The 15,739-nt window shown below is 42.1% G+C and overlaps 2 protein-coding genes and 1 pseudogene across 2 annotated transcripts; all 3 read left to right on the top strand.

Moving 5' to 3' along the window:
* Positions 1 to 19: 19 nt before the first annotated feature.
* On the top strand, positions 20 to 2,458 carry LOC112636326 (annotated as a pseudogene).
* Positions 2,459 to 7,561: 5,103 nt separating this feature from the next.
* On the top strand, positions 7,562 to 9,258 carry CRYGC (crystallin gamma C). The gene is made up of 3 exons (XM_025404919.1): positions 7,562 to 7,602; positions 7,704 to 7,946; positions 8,920 to 9,258. Exons 1-3 carry the CDS (start codon positions 7,594 to 7,596, stop codon positions 9,190 to 9,192), a joined length of 525 nt encoding a protein of 174 aa, XP_025260704.1. The 5' UTR covers positions 7,562 to 7,593; the 3' UTR covers positions 9,193 to 9,258.
* Positions 9,259 to 12,728: 3,470 nt separating this feature from the next.
* CRYGD (crystallin gamma D) lies at positions 12,729 to 15,590 on the top strand. Its single transcript, XM_025404965.1, has 3 exons — positions 12,729 to 12,826; positions 12,936 to 13,178; positions 15,252 to 15,590. Exons 1-3 carry the CDS (start codon positions 12,818 to 12,820, stop codon positions 15,522 to 15,524), a joined length of 525 nt encoding a protein of 174 aa, XP_025260750.1. The 5' UTR covers positions 12,729 to 12,817; the 3' UTR covers positions 15,525 to 15,590.
* Positions 15,591 to 15,739: the final 149 nt, after the last annotated feature.

The following is a 15,739-nucleotide window of genomic DNA, read 5'->3' as shown; positions in this document are numbered from 1 at the left end:
AAATGAAAAGAGCCAGAGAATGGAGGTGCAAGTGAGTAGTGGTGTTGCAGGCAAGCGTGAAGCCCAAGAACCTGCCTCTGCCCCCAGCAAGGCCCTGGCAGGGCCAGCGACTGCAAGCTGCATGGCAAGGGCCCAGGTCATAAGGAACGGGCACATTCGGACATGAGAGTGGGGTTGAAAAATATAGGCCAGTAAAGCTGAATGAAATTGTCAGGAATGAATACACCGTGGGCAGGCTGCAGATCTTTGCAAGAGAAGGGAATATGCCTCACATCATCTTTGCTGGCCCCCTGGGAACTGACAAAGTTATAAGCATCCTGGGCCCAGCACTGAAGGATGCCATGCTGGAACTCAGTGCTTCAAAATGGCAAAGGCATTGATGTTGCGAGGAATAAAATCGAAATGTTTGCTCGACAAAAAGTCATCCTTCCTAAAGGTCAGCATAAGATCATCATCCTGGATGAAGCAGACAGCATAACTGATGGAGTCCAGCAAACCTTGAGGGGAACCGTGGAAATCTGCTCTAAAATGACTCACTGTGTTCTTGCTTTTAATGCTTCAGATAAGATCACCGTGAGGCTAGTGTGACAGCAGCATAGATGAAGGATCAGAGAGAGGCCAAATTTCGGGCTTGGACATCATGAAGTAGCTGTTATAGTAGTCTAAGAAGATAAAGGAGAGTTTTAGAATTCTACATTTGTGTAACTGGTGGTTCTTAGCTCCAGCCGCAGGTCAGCATCTCCAGTAGAGCTTTAAAGAAACTGCGAGTGTCCTGTTCCTACCCCAGCCAGACCGAATGGTCATCTGCCCAGAAGGGCCCAATATTCAGCACACATTGTGATTCCAGAGTCTTCCTGGGCCTGGACTGACTCATCTGAGGGCTTGTGGCACATGGATGTCTGCCTTGGAGGATCATTTCCCCATCTGGAAGCCCTGGCCAGCCAAGGCCATGCTGGGGCAGTGCTGGCTGAGGCCTCTGTCTGATTTGCACTTCAGTTGGGTGATTTGAGGAAGGATCTTAAAAATCTGGAGTTCACTCTAGATTAGATGTTAGCAGACAGCAGGATTAATTTTGTGATTAGTTACCTCAAGAAATATTACCCATGGGGAGGGGAGACTAGAACACTGATAAACCTGTAATCCATAAAGAAGTAGCAGTTAATCATTTTGGCTGAGAGAGTGAGGGCTTGGGATTTTGAGAGTGGAGCATTGACTTTGTTTTTGTCTGCGCTTAGGCAAAGTTAAGAAGTAGCTTTATTGTATCTCATTTCATCTTGGTCTCAGAGTAGCCTTGTCTGAAGTTGTTATTCTGTGAGACTGTTTATGTCTAACAGGGGAGTAACATGTCCTTACTGTGAGTGCCAGGTCAGCATCCGAATGTCAGAGGCTGCTCCTTTTTCTCACTTTTTTCTCATTAATCAGACTATAGTCCATGAGATAACTCATGCTCTGAGTGGTTATGTAATTTGCCATGGAGCTAATCAGTGAACCTTCTGAGTGCAGGCGGCCTGAGTCCAAAGCTCACGCTCTTGCCTGTGAAGCTTTATGGCCTCCCTCATGCTTGGAAAAGAAAAAGCAATCTACAAAGCAATACTTTATACTTTGGTTAATACTTTGACATTTAGCCGTGTTTTTACCACATTTCTTTTAAGCACCTGCTGCCAAAGAGGAGTGGCACCACCAGCATGGCTGGGCTGTATGGATTATACAGCTACATTCTCGTAATCAAAGAGCTAATAGGGTGATGCCAGCCTCTGAGGGAAGCCTCACTGCCTTCCCATCTCTGTTCAGAGGCTACTGGATCCCAGTGCACAGTCCTCTGCTACACAAAGCTGACCGACGCCCAGACCTGTGCAAAATTGATAAATGCTAGAGAGAAGGGTACAGTGCTGTACACTGACTTTGGCCTAGAAGCCATCATCTTCATGGCCCAGGGAGACATGAGGCAGTCCCTGAACAACTTGCAGTCCATCTTCCCGGGATCTGGCTTCAGTTACAGCAAGAATTTGTTCAGGGTCTGCGACGAAGCCACCCCCTACTCATGAAGGAGGTGATCCAGCATTGTGTGAATGCCGACGTCAAGGAAACCTACAAGGAAGGATCAGAGAGAGGCCAAATTTGCGGCTTGGACATCATGAAGAAGCTGTTGTAGTAGTCTAAGAAGATAAAGGAGAGTTTTAGAATTCTACATTTGTCTGACTGGTGGTTCTTAGCTCCAGCCCCAAGTCAGCATCTCCAGTTCACCTATGGCATCTGGGCTACTCACCAGAAGATGTCATTGGCAACATCTTCCAAGTGTGTAAAAGTTTCCAAATGGCAGAATAATTGATAAAGTGGAGTTTGTCAAGGAAATTGGATACACTGGTATGAAAGCAGCAGAGAAGTGAACTCCCTTCTGCAGACAACTGGGCTCCTGGCCAGGCTGTGTCAGAAGACAATGGCCCTGGTGGCCAGTTAGAGCAGAGGCTTTATTGATTGAGTTACAAGAATCCTCATCCCTGGAATACAGGAGGCACAGCCTTCTGAAGTAGGGGGCATGGGTAGGGAATGCCATCTGAGGCTGGTGCCAGCATACACTGTACTTTAAACCCTCGTGGTTTTCACGTTGCTTCTAGCTGATCTCTGTTCCACGAATGTTTGCATTCAACCTCAGACTCACTGATGAGGTGATGGGGCAGGGCAGAAAGGCTCAGAGAAGCTCAGGGCAGGCACCTCATCTGTGTGTGAGTTGGCATTTAGCTAATAAAACCTTGCAGTGTTTGTTGTAAGGTGACCACATGAGGCCTCAAGGAAAACCAGCTTCCTGTCTCTGCCCTCGCTTGTTCCTCTCCTTTCTACTTGTCTCTCCTAGCAGCCTGCAAATAAGAAGATGACTAGATAGTAGATTGGACAAGCTAATCTCAATTCTTCTAGAAGCATGAAGGGACCAGTTCCCTGGGGTGAGGGCAGAGTTTGCTATAATTTCCTATTTAGATAGACACCTCAGAACCAGGGCAATGAGCCCTTCAGGAAAGGCTTGCTGAGGGGGTGCCGACTGGCGTGGCACCACACAAAAACTCCAGCATGATGCCTTTCCCATGTTTTCGAGGGAACTTTTTGCTTTCGCTTTAGAATTCCCCAGTGCATTTTATATTAATTTGCAGAATTGCCTCTTTATTTGCAAGGGTGCTATTTTTTCCCATTTTTTAAATTAAAATGTCAATCGTATATAAAAAAAGAGATGCATGACTGCATATGATACCACCGTATATTAATTGCTAAGAAGCAGGAAGGTGGGTGGTAAAATCAACTGCTGGCTGGACCTCAAACACCAGCAAAACTCTAGAATTGGCTACTGCTGTTGTAACATTCATTTCTCGTATCAGAAGAAATAAAAATTAGAATTACTAAGGAGTGGGAGGACTTAGGGCACAACACAGCATTCCCAGTTTTTCCCTTTTGCTTATTATCTCCGCTGTTATAAAGTCCCATTATGGCCGGGTGTGGTGGCTCACACCTGTAATCCCAACACTTTGGGAGGCCAAGGCTGGAGGATCATTTGAGCTCAGGAGTTTGAGACCAGCTTGGGCAACATGGCAAGACCCCATTTCTATTTTTGTTTAAGCCCGATTAAATCGGCCAGGCACGGTGGCTCACACCTGTAATCCCAGCACTTTGGGAGGCTGAGGCAGGCAGATCACCTGAGATCAGGAGTTCAAGACCAGCCTGGCCAACATGGTGAAACCCTGACTCTACTAAAGATACAAAAATTAGCTGGGTGTGGTGGCAGGTGCCTATAATCCCAGCTACTTGGGAGGCTGAGGCAGGAGAATCGCTTGAACCTGGGAGGCGGAAGTCGCAGTGAGCTGAGATAGCACCATTGCACTCCAGCCTGGGTGACAAGAGCAAGACTTCATTTCAAAAAAAAAAGCCCCATTAAATTGATCAAGTACAGGGTGCTTGTGTCATCCTACACACTGAAAGTTGCACATCCTGAACTTTGATGTAAGTGTGTTATGCCTATGTATGTTGAGCATTTGAAATAGGCTCCATAGACCATGATAACAATAAATTTCAGACAAGGGATGACTTTCACACATCCCCCCTCCCAGGCATTTATTGAGTATCCTGTATGTGCCAGTCCTCTATGCCAATTAGTGAGAACACAAAAATAAAGATGGAATAGTCCCTGCCTTTATGGGGCTCTCCCATCTGTTTTGAGGGACTGATGTCTAAACAAAATAATTAGATAAGTGATAGTTACCATTATAGTGGTATGAACATGAGGTGCTATGGAGGCAGTATTTAATTCAGCCCAGAAGATGAGGAAGGGTTCAGGAAAATCTTTTACAGAGAAACTGATGCTTGAGCTGAGACTTGAAGAAAGGGCAAAATTTCTCTGGTTGAAAAATAAACTGGTGTCTCACTGAGAAGGATCAATATTTTGAAAAACAAGAACAACATGAAATAATGTTGTGCATTTGGGAAATGACAAGTGGTTTGGTGTGATCAAACAGAAAGCATGGGGACAGACAGAGGAGGCCAGGTCTAGGATGCCATGTTAAGGGATCAATATTGGATCCTGGAGACAATGGGAGTCTATGAAATATTTCAAGCAAATGAACAGCATGACTTGATGTGTTTTGATTCTCATCACTCCAGCATCTGGCCGAGTGCAGTTTGGAGGAAGACAAGACTGGGCAGTCAGGAGGCTGTTGAAAGTCCAGCTGAGATACGATAAGACCCTATGTAAGGCAGCTACAATGGCAGGGGTTTTGGGGTGGGGGGTAGTTGGGGCAGAGGAGAGAAGGAGAAAGATTTGAAAAAAGGTTGGAGAAATACAAGACTATGCCATTCTGGAACAAGAGCAACGTTCTGGGATATGCATTTTCTGGCCCCTTTATTGCTTTTCCTGTCTTCTTACCAGTGCTCTAATTTAAGTGCTGGTATCTCTGCTCTGATTCTCTCACTGTGTACATATGAAACTTTATAGAACAAGAAAGAGTGCTACAAAGCAGAGAGCACATCTGCCTTTAGGTCTAAAGAGAATGTTAGGTGGGGCACAGTGACTCATGCCTGTAATCCCAGCACTTTGGGAGGCCGAGGCAAACAGATTGCTTGAGGAGATCAAGACCAGACTGGGCAACATAGTGAGACCCTGTCTCTACATAAAGAAAATACAAAAAATTAGCTGGGTGTGGTGGCATGCACCTATAGTCCCAGCTACTCAAGAGGCTGAGGTGGGAGCTTGAGCTTGAGTGTGGGAGGCAGAGACTGCAGTGAGCTAAGATTGCATCATTGCACTCTAGCCTGGGCAACAGAGCAGAACTCTGTCTCAAAAAATAAATAAATAGAATAAAGAGAATGTTAGTACAATTCCTAATAAGGCATTGCCTGGGGATGGCTAAAATACATGATTTCCTTATCAAAATATAAAGGGATAAACCACAGCAGTGTTTTGGCCCAAGAACTATTTGGTGCTTATTAAAAACATAGGTTCTGGGCTGGGCACGGTGGCGCATGCCTGTAATCCCAGCACTTTGGGAGACCGAGCTGGGTGGATCACCTGAGGTCAGGAATTTGAGACCATCCTGGCCAACATAGCGAAACCCTGTCTCTACTAAAAATACAAAAATTAGCTGCATGTGGTGACGCACGCCTATAATCTCAGCTACTCAGGAAGTTGAAGCAGGAGAATCACTTGAACCCAGGAAGCGGAGGCTGCAGTGAGCTGAGATCGCACCACTGCATTCCAGCCTGGGTAACAGAGTGAGACTCTGTCTCAAAACATAAAATAAATTAAATAAAATAAAAAATAAAAATATAGGTTCTGAGGTCTTCTCCTGATCTAATGATGCAGGATTTGGCCAAAAGGTCAAGATGGTAATTTGCGTTTTTGACATGCCAGGTGATTCTTAGGCACACTCGAGTTTGAAAACCACCTGATGGTTTCTGAAGTCCCTTCCAAGCCTAATTTTTCTTTAATCACAAAATGGCTTTATAGAGGATAAATTTTTTTCAGGAATCTTTGAAAGAATTAAATACCTTTGAGAGAGATAAACAGGATAAAGTCAGCCTTAACGATGTCACTCTATTACTAATAACAACATATATTCAGTGTTCATTTGTGCCAAGTATGTGCCAAATGCTTTATACACATCATCCCACTTATTCATATCAATATCCTTTAGCTAAAGGCCACCAGGGACACACCTGTCTTTAAACAAGTTGAGCTTATTACTTGTTGCAGCAAGGGAGGACATTCTCCTTGGGGAAGCATGGAGTGTCTCAGTAAGAGAGCTTAGAAAGAAATTGTTAATAGGATTTGCACTTCAGTTGTGTGATTTGGGGGAGGATCTTAAAAATCTGAAGTTCACTCTAGATTAGATGTTAGCAGAAAGCAGGGTTAATTTTGTGATTAGTTATCTCAAGAAATCTTACCCGTAGGGAGGGGAGACTAGAACACGGATAAACCTGTAATCCATAAAGAAGTAGCAGTTAATCATTTTGGCTGAGAGAGTGAGGGCTTGGGATTTTGAGAGTGGAGCATTGACTTTGTTTTTGTCTGCGCTTAGGCAAAGTTAAGAAGTGGCTTTATTGTATCTCATTTCATCATGGTCTCAGAGTAGCCTTGTCTGAAGTTGTTATTCTGTGAGACTGTTTATGTCTAACAGGGGAGTAACATGTCCTCACTGTGAGTGCCAGGCCAGCATCTGAATGTCAGAGGCTGCCCTCTTGTCTCACTTTATTTCTCATTAATCAGACTATAGTCCATGAGATAACTCATGCTCTGAGTGGTTATGTAATTTGCCATGGAGCTAATCAGTGGGCCTTCTGAGTGCAGGCGGCCTGAGTCCAAAGCTCACGCTCTTGCCTGTGAAGCTTTACGGCCTCCCTCACGCTTGAAAAAGGGAAAGCAATCTATAAAGTAAGATACAGTACTTCTCAGTCTCAGGCCCAGTGACCACAGAAACCTTTCCCTTGCTTGTTATCATAAGTTCACCACCAGGGACTGATTTCTAGTTAGATGACGTGCCCACGAAAGGCAAGGTTAAGAGCTGTCTTAAAGCATTGGGTTAACGAAGTCAAAACTAGCCAAGACGTGAATCTAGATTTGTGTCCTGCCCTGGACTGGAAAACTGCGTAAAGACAAAAATTTAAGGTACAGCAGTCTCTACCATCCAGGGAAATGAGTCAGTGTTTGTGGCATTCTACATCGACGACCTCTCTGGAATCCTGGAGCGATTCTATAATGGCATAGATCTTTCCCAGAAAATTCACAGGAAATTACTCAATCATATAGACAGAGCCATGAATTTCGGGTCAAAAGTTCAGACTGATGCGCAGATAAATTTAGAAAACAGTAACAATCCAAATAAAAGCAACACAGAGCAGTATGTGCAGGACAGTGTTAGAATATACCAGAGAACAAGGACACAATCTACAATCATTTCCAGTGAATGCAGCATGTTAAAGAGATGCGTAAAATCCCCTTACCGCCGAGGGCCCCTTTTGTGTTGTTCTTGCCAACGCAGCAGCCATCCTGCTATATAGACTGGCTGTGCGGCCGCAGGCCCCATCACACTGAACTCGCATCATCCGTGTCAACCAGCCATGGGGAAGGTAAGCAGAACACAAAAAATAAAATGAAAAGAAAAAAATTGCCATTATATAATGCCTGTTAAGAGCAAATAATGCAATTTGGAACGATTCTTCCTTTGCAGATCACCTTCTATGAGGACAAGGCCTTCCAGGGCCGCAGCTACGAATCCACCACTGACTGCCCCAACCTGCAGACGTATTTAAGCCGCTGCAACTCCATCCGGGTGGAAAGTGGCTGCTGGATGCTCTATGAGCGTCCCAACTACCAAGGTCAACAATACTTGCTGCGGAGAGGGGAGTACCCCGACTACCAGCAATGGATGGGCCTCAGCGACTCCATCCGCTCCTGTTGTCTCATCCCCCAGGTGGGTTTTCTAGATTTCCATCATGCCGCCGGAGTGTCCCCACTGTATGGTCAATGTGGGTTAGAGGGAGGGAGGTTTGCATTTAAAAACTCCTAAGGGTTAGATGGACATCAGAGACCTGCATAAGCCAGATAGATAACATGGACAAAAACAGCAGAGAAATGTAAGGAAGAACCCACTTAGAGGGAGAATCCGTTTTACTTTAAATTTTTGCTACCAATAAGTCAATTAAAAGTGGTCTGTAACAAATGTAATATCATAATGGGATATAAAACAAAACTTGCAAATGGGAAGCTGGTTGGGCATACAAAGACGGTATTTTTAACAAATTGTTTTGCCTATAGAAAAAGAATTTCTGATGAATTAATTAGATAGGTTCCACTGTGGACAAGTAAACCTTCAAAGCTGTATTGTTAATATAGGCTATTCAAAGGTTGTGTCCAACTTTGGAAAAGGTAATTTTTCTTAATTTGGAAAATCAGTTAAATTCTCATTCCAAATGACTATTTAAATTAACTTTACACTGAAGTACAAGATTTTTTAAATCTTACTTTAGTGGCAAATTTATATGTTTATAAATTTGGGAGATAATACTCTTACTAAAAGAATACTAGCCAAAATAAATTATTTCTATTTTTTCCCCCAAATGTAGTTTGAATTAACACAGGTAATTAGGAATCAAGATATCTGAGTTCTTGATGGATTCTAACTCAGCGTTTGAACCTCTTAAAAATTCCATCTCCTAAATAAGAATGAATTTCAGGTCAAAAAGAAAATGAGCATAGCAGTATTTAGGTGCTAGTGGAAGACAGATCCATGCGCAGCATCCACAGTAATCTACATTTTACACTGTCTAAATTTGACATTGACAATTCCATGCCCCACCCTACCAAGTTCATCTGTTCTTTGGTTGGACAAATTCCGGAAGAGACTCATTTGCTTTTCTCTATCCTTCTTTCTGCGGACCGAGTAGACAGGCTCCCACAGGCTGCGGCTGTACGAGAGAGAAGACCACAAAGGCCTCATGATGGAGCTGAGTGAGGACTGCCCCAGCATCCAGGACCGCTTCCACCTCAGCGAGATCCGTTCCCTCCACGTGCTGGAGGGCTGCTGGGTCCTCTACGAGCTGCCCAACTACCGGGGGCGCCAACACCTGCTGAGGCCCCAAGAGTACAGGCGGTGCCAGGACTGGGGGGCCATGGATGCTAAGGCTGGCTCTTTGCGGAGAGTGGTGGATTTATACTGAAATAGCTTAACACTACCAATTTCCCATTTTGGAACCTAATAAAGATTTAGTCTGCATTATTGGCAATTGCTGACTTCTGTCGTTCTTTCATTGTGCAAATCAGTTCACCTTTAAATTTCCTTGTCAAAAGTTAAGTGAATGGGGCAGGAGACGGGGCCTGTTGGAGAAGAGCTTCAAGGTAGAGTGAGTTTGAACAAGCCTCGGATGTTAGGGTGGAGGCAGGGTGTAGCCTGCCTGAGAAAGAAAAGGCAGGGCAATGCCAGAGACCTGGGAGAGGCTGACTGGCGAGAAGGGAGGCATTCAACTAAGTACCTTGAGGAACAATAGTTCGGAATTTTCCTTCTAACCAAAAATGTGGGTCAGACAAAAGGCAAAGTCAGATGAGTGGTGAGGGCACACTTAACTTGGCCAACAGCCTGATTAGACTATACAAAGGATTGTACTTTTGTTTACTTTCAGGCACAGTATTGTATAAGTAATGCCAGAGCCACCACGGCCATTGCCGTACCTTTGAACAAAGTTAAAGACCATTCATCTCCTTTTGAAAATGACTCCTGTCCAGGACTGTAGCTCTTGGTCAGTACTACCCCTGGCCCAAATGCTGTGTTAATTACAGAAATTGCACATCAGTTTCATGGTGACCAGCTATTGCAAATAAATTAATAAGAGATACACATCAATCTTTTAAATAGATTTGCATGGTATAGTGTACCCCAAACATAAAAAGTAACTACAAAAAACATCGTTCTGCCATAAGGACACGTGTGTATATGTTCATCACAGCACTATTCACGATAACAAAGACGCGGAGTCAACCTAAATGTCCATCAATGGTAGGCTGGGTTTTACAAAGTGGTACATACACACAATGGAATACTATGCAGCCATAAAAAAAGAATGAGACCCTGTCCTTTGCAGCAACATAGGTGGAGCTGGAGGCCAATATCCTAGGCAAACTAACACAGGAACAGAAAACAAAATACCTCCAGGTTGGAGAGGATCGAAAAACTACCTGTCAGGTACTATACTTATCACCTGGGTGACAAAATAATCTGTACACCAAACCCCCACAACACACAATTTACCTGTATTACAAACCTGGATATGTGCCCCTGAATCTAAAATAAAAGTTAAAATAAATAAATAAGTCCTGTAACTACAAAACGGGCCCAAATTTAAAGGTGCATTAAAGAAAGCCATAATTTCTGGAGCCTTTGATTAAACTAAAATCTGCTTGCTCATAAGCAAAGCCCTAAAAAGTTTTTTTTAAAAAAAAGAAAGAAAAGAAAGCAATTGCAAGTCTTTTCATCAGTAGAGAATTAATTTATTTTAACTTAAAAATTTCCCTTCAAAGTAAAAGTCCTCCCATAATCTTACTACTGTACAAATTCTATAAAGAAGTAGAAGGGAGTCCTTCTGATGCCCCTCATTGCTAACTCCTGTTTATAGTTGGTGAGCACCCTTCTGGGATTTTCGCCTTGTTTATATAGTTGTCTCATAAAACACATGCTTCTTTTCTTTACAAAAATTGAATCATGCTATATATATTAGTCTGCAACTTGCTTTTAAAATGTATTATAATATGGACATATATCTAGGTCAGTATCTTATTCTGTTTCATGGTTGAATTGCATCTTGTTGTTTGGAGATCCCTTAGACCATTTCACCATTTGTCCACTTAAGTGACTGGGCTTTCCCAATGTTGCTTTGACCAACAATGCTGCAAAGAATGACATTGTACATTTACGCTAACCCTGATGTGCCATAATTTTAAAAAGATAGTGACCTAGAAGTGAGACTACTGGCTCATACTGCAAGTTTATTTTATTTATTTATTTTTTGAGACATGGTCACACTCTGTTGTCCAGGATAGAGTGCAGTGGCACAAACACAGCTCACTGCAGCTTCAACCTCCCAGGATCAAGCAATGATCCTTCCATCTCAGCTTCCTAAGTAGCTGAGGCTACAGGAGTGCACCACCATGCCCAGCTAATTTTTTCATTTTTTATAGAAAGGGGGTCTCACTACGTTGCCAGGGGCTGGTCTCGAACTCCTGGGCTCAAGTGATCCTCCCACATTGGCCTCCAAAAGTGCTGGGATTACAGGTGTGAGCCACCACACCCAGCCACAAGTTTATTTTCCATTTCAATATCCTCCATTTATTAGCCACTAGAGACTCAACTTCTCTGAGTTAGGATCCTTACCAATTTTTGAGCACCTACCATGAGCCTGCTATATGTAGCAATGGGGATGAAGAAAACAATCAAAACAAAAGAAAAAGGTATTTCGCTACCACTGCAGAGCTCTACATAGAAAGAATACAAAAAAAAAAAAAAAAAAAAAAGCAGCAGCAGCAGCAGCCAGAAAATAAGAATTAAAATAATTTGTATTGCACATAGTTGGTGTTTAATTCATAAATACCACTTACAAAGATTTATGACTCAAAGACAAGACAAAGTACTTCCATGGGTTGACACAGGGCTGTGAGCAATTCTTTGAACATGAAAGAAGCTGGACACAGGTCATTTTCCACTCCAGTGCTCTTTCCAGTCCATCAAACTGTTCTCTTCCAGGCCAATAAATACTTTCTAAAGTCTTCCTCGAGTCCAGCTTCTAGACATTTATTCCTTCCTCTCCCTGCATCATTCCAGCCATAGCTCCCCTTCGTGTTCATGCAATTAATTTCCTCTGAGTCAAAGGCCTTGTGTACTCTCGCTCGTTCAGAGAATAAAGGTGTATTCTAGATCCCACTAGAAATAAGTTTCTTAGGAATTTGGTTTTATTTAATAATAAGCTAAGAGATCATGTTTTTCTGTTTCGCACATATTACTTTTCTAATTTCCTCAAACGTAGATATTTCCCTTTTTAGTTCTTTCTGAGATTAAGCATCTTAGAACTAACTATTCTCTCTTTTGAATCACGGCACCACCATTAGCTAAGAGAAAAACATCTAATTCTCAGCTCCTTCCAGGCATAACTGTAACAAGATCAGACCCAGTATCGAAGATTCATGTTTGCTGTGTGTTTTACCATAATAAAGGTTCAAAATTCTGTGAACTCTCTTGATAAAATATTCCAATTTCTTACACCCTTTCATGACGACGTTCTCTTAAAGGACTAAACTTGAAATTTTCAACATTCAGTTAAGCCCATTTCCTTCCTATTAACAATCAGTATTCAGCATTGTGGCACGTAAGTAATACTGTAGTTCTGACAGATTAATTTATATTTGCCTTATTAAGAGTCTTTGCTTTTTCTGCTCCCCGACTTAAGCTTTTTTTGTTTTTTCCCAACCTATACAAACAAAAGCGTGAACTATATGTGAAATAGCTGAAGCTCCACTTCTATTATAAATAGACAATGTCCCAAATTACCTTTTTACAAACATTCTCAATAGCATCAGCCAATGATAGCAATCCGAACACTCCAGAGAGAATGGGACCAAAATCCACAATGAGCCCCGCGGACTAGGACAGCAAAGAATAAAAAGAGAACACGAAAATGCCCTTGCTCCCCTCCGCGGGCCCCTTTTGTGCGGTTCTTGCCAACGCAGCAGCCCTCCCGCTATATAGCCCCGCCGCGCCGCCGCCCCACCCGCTCAGCCCCGCCGTACGTCCAGCCAGCCATGGGGAAGGTGAGCCCAGCCCGCGCCCCGGGCCCCGGGAGCTTCCTGCATGGCGGGGCAGGAGACTGGGACAGGGGCAGGCCTGTGAGCCCTCGCCTTGCCTCGCCTTGCCTTGCAGATCACCCTCTACGAGGACCGGGGCTTCCAGGGCCGCCACTACGAATGCAGCAGCGACCACCCCAACCTGCAGCCCTACTTGAGCCGCTGCAATTCGGTGCGCGTGGACAGCGGCTGCTGGATGCTCTATGAGCTGCCCAACTACTCGGGCCTCCAATACTTCCTGCGCCGCGGCTACTATGCCGACCACCAGCAGTGGATGGGCCTCAGCGACTCGGTCCGCTCCTGCCGCCTCATCCCCCACGTGAGTGCAGCCTCATGTCAGGACCCAGGCCCTCAGGACACTCACTGGATGGTTTCAAGCAAAAGTTAAACATTAGAAGTAGTGATGAGCCACAATAACTCAGAGTGGACAAAAGATGAACTATAGTGGATTAAGTCAATAGAGTTTGCCCCTCACAAAAGCAAAGTGTTACCCAGATACCAATTAATCACAATTAATCCACAAATATTTATTGAGTAGGAATGTGTCGCCTGCCCTAGGGGTTGTATAAGACTTTAAAGTCCTGTTCTGGAATCATTTAGAATGGAGTTGTAGAAAAACCACTAAATACCCAATAGAAGAATAAATGCTAGAGGGTACGGCAGTTACTAAGCAAAGAGACGTTTTCCCCTTTTTGCTCCTGTCTTGCACATTTTGGGTTTTCCCAACCTATATGAGTAAGATTTTCCTTCAATGGAGAGCAACACAGATATTTCACACAGGTGCCACGTATATCCCATATGTGTGTGAGAACACTAATGTTTATGAAAAATTCGTCCTTGGACTTACTGATTTTTTCCCCATTTTTCTTCATTGCATTCACAAATTATTGATTTATAATTAATTGTTCTTTAATACATTACCTTAATATTTAATATTTACTAGTTTAATATGTTTAAAATACTTATATTTTAAAAAGAAGGCTTATATATTTAACATATGATATTTATCTCATTTATTTAAACAATGCATTATCATTTAATTCAGTATATTAAATGATATATTTAATATATTTTACTTATATTTAAAATACATTATATTTTAATATTTTAAATATATTTACATTAAATATATTTAATTAATATAATGTATTTAATAATATATCTAGTTAATAAGTATGTATTTAATATGTTTATATAACTATAAATTATATTATATTTTAAATATATTTTAATATATTTTTAATATATTTCATTTACGTTATATTTATTTTTGGGGGGAGGTTGTTTTGTTTTGTGTTTTTGAGACAGAGTCTCACTCTGACGCCCAGGCTGGAGTGCAGTGGTGAGATCTCAGCTAACTGCGACCTCCGCCTCCCAGATTCAAATGATTCTCCTCTCTCAGTCTCCTGAGCAGCTGGAGTTACAGGAGCACGCCACCACACCCAGCTAATTTTTGTATTTTTATTTTTATTTTTATTTTATTTATTTATTTATTTTTTTTTTTTGACAAAGTCTTGCTCTGTCCCTCAGGCTGGAGAGCAGTGGCATGATCTTGGCACACTGCAACCTCTGCTTCCCGGGTCCAAGCAATTCTCTTCCCGAGTAGCTGGGATTACAGGCATGCACCACCACACCTGGCTAATTTTTGTATTTTTACTATAGACAAGGTTTTGTCATATTCGTCAGGGTGGTCTTGAACTCCTGACCTCAAGTGATCCACCCGCCTCGGCTTCCCAAGGGGCTGGGACTACAGGAATGAGCCACTACCCCAGCCCTTATATTTGTGTATTTTAAATATATTTTATTTATGTTTTAGTAAAGTTATTTTTAAATAAAATGTAATTTTTAAAATAAATATAATTTATACTTATAAAATATAATTTGAATATAATTATTAAAATAAAATATAATTATTTTTAAATAAAATATAATTTTATATATTTTATATTTTAAATATAGTATATAATTAAATATATTAGATATGTATATTAAAATTATACATAATTTAAATACATTTCTTTATAATTTAATGTTTATTTTAATAGTAAAACATTTCTTCAAAATGGCATAAAATAGTAATAAGCTGTTACAGGTTTGGGTTTGTGTGTGGTACAGGATACTGAGCATAGGAGTCAGCTCATGCTGAGAAATAGCTGAATATATTAAAGAGTGAGATTTCCTTCTGAATTTCTTCACCACACTTTATAATCTTGAAAAGGTACTGAATTTCTGCCCTCGGTAATGAGGAGTTTATAAATATTCAGAATTAATTAAATTTTGCCATGTATTTCTAAATGACTTGAGCAGGTCCTCACCAAGCTGGACTGCCTGACAATGCATTGGAATCGTTTCACGGTTGCTTTTCTCCTCCTTTTATTTCTGGGTCTGCCAGGCTGGCTCTCACAGGATCAGACTCTATGAGAGGGAGGACTACAGAGGCCAGATGATAGAGTTCACTGAGGACTGCTCCTCTCTTCAGGACCGCTTCCACTTCAATGAAATCCACTCCCTCAACGTGCTGGAGGGCTCCTGGGTCCTCTACGAGCTGCCCAACTACCGAGGACGGCAGTACCTGCTGACACCGGGGGACTACAGGCACTACCAGGACTGGGGGTCCATGAATGCCAGAGTGGGCTCTCTGAGGAGAGTCATAGATTTCTCCTGAAATATGTCCTCCTTTGTCATTTCTTAATTTGGAAACTAATAAAATATTTTCTGTGTGTTCCTGGCACTGATTTGCTTGTGTCTTTACTGTGCCCTACTTCTATCTTATTTTATTTACACACACGAGGCAAATAGCAACCAAGATGTATAATACATAGATAACAAAGAAAGTTCTCAAAACAGAAAGACGTCTTTTTTTTTTTTTTTTTTTTTTTT

The sequence above is a fragment of the Theropithecus gelada genome, chromosome 12, assembly GCF_003255815.1.
Source record: "Theropithecus gelada isolate Dixy chromosome 12, Tgel_1.0, whole genome shotgun sequence".
NCBI classification, from domain to species: Eukaryota; Metazoa; Chordata; class Mammalia; order Primates; family Cercopithecidae; genus Theropithecus; species Theropithecus gelada.
Note: the sequence above shows the minus strand (reverse complement) of the source record. Positions and strands in the feature narration are given on the sequence as shown.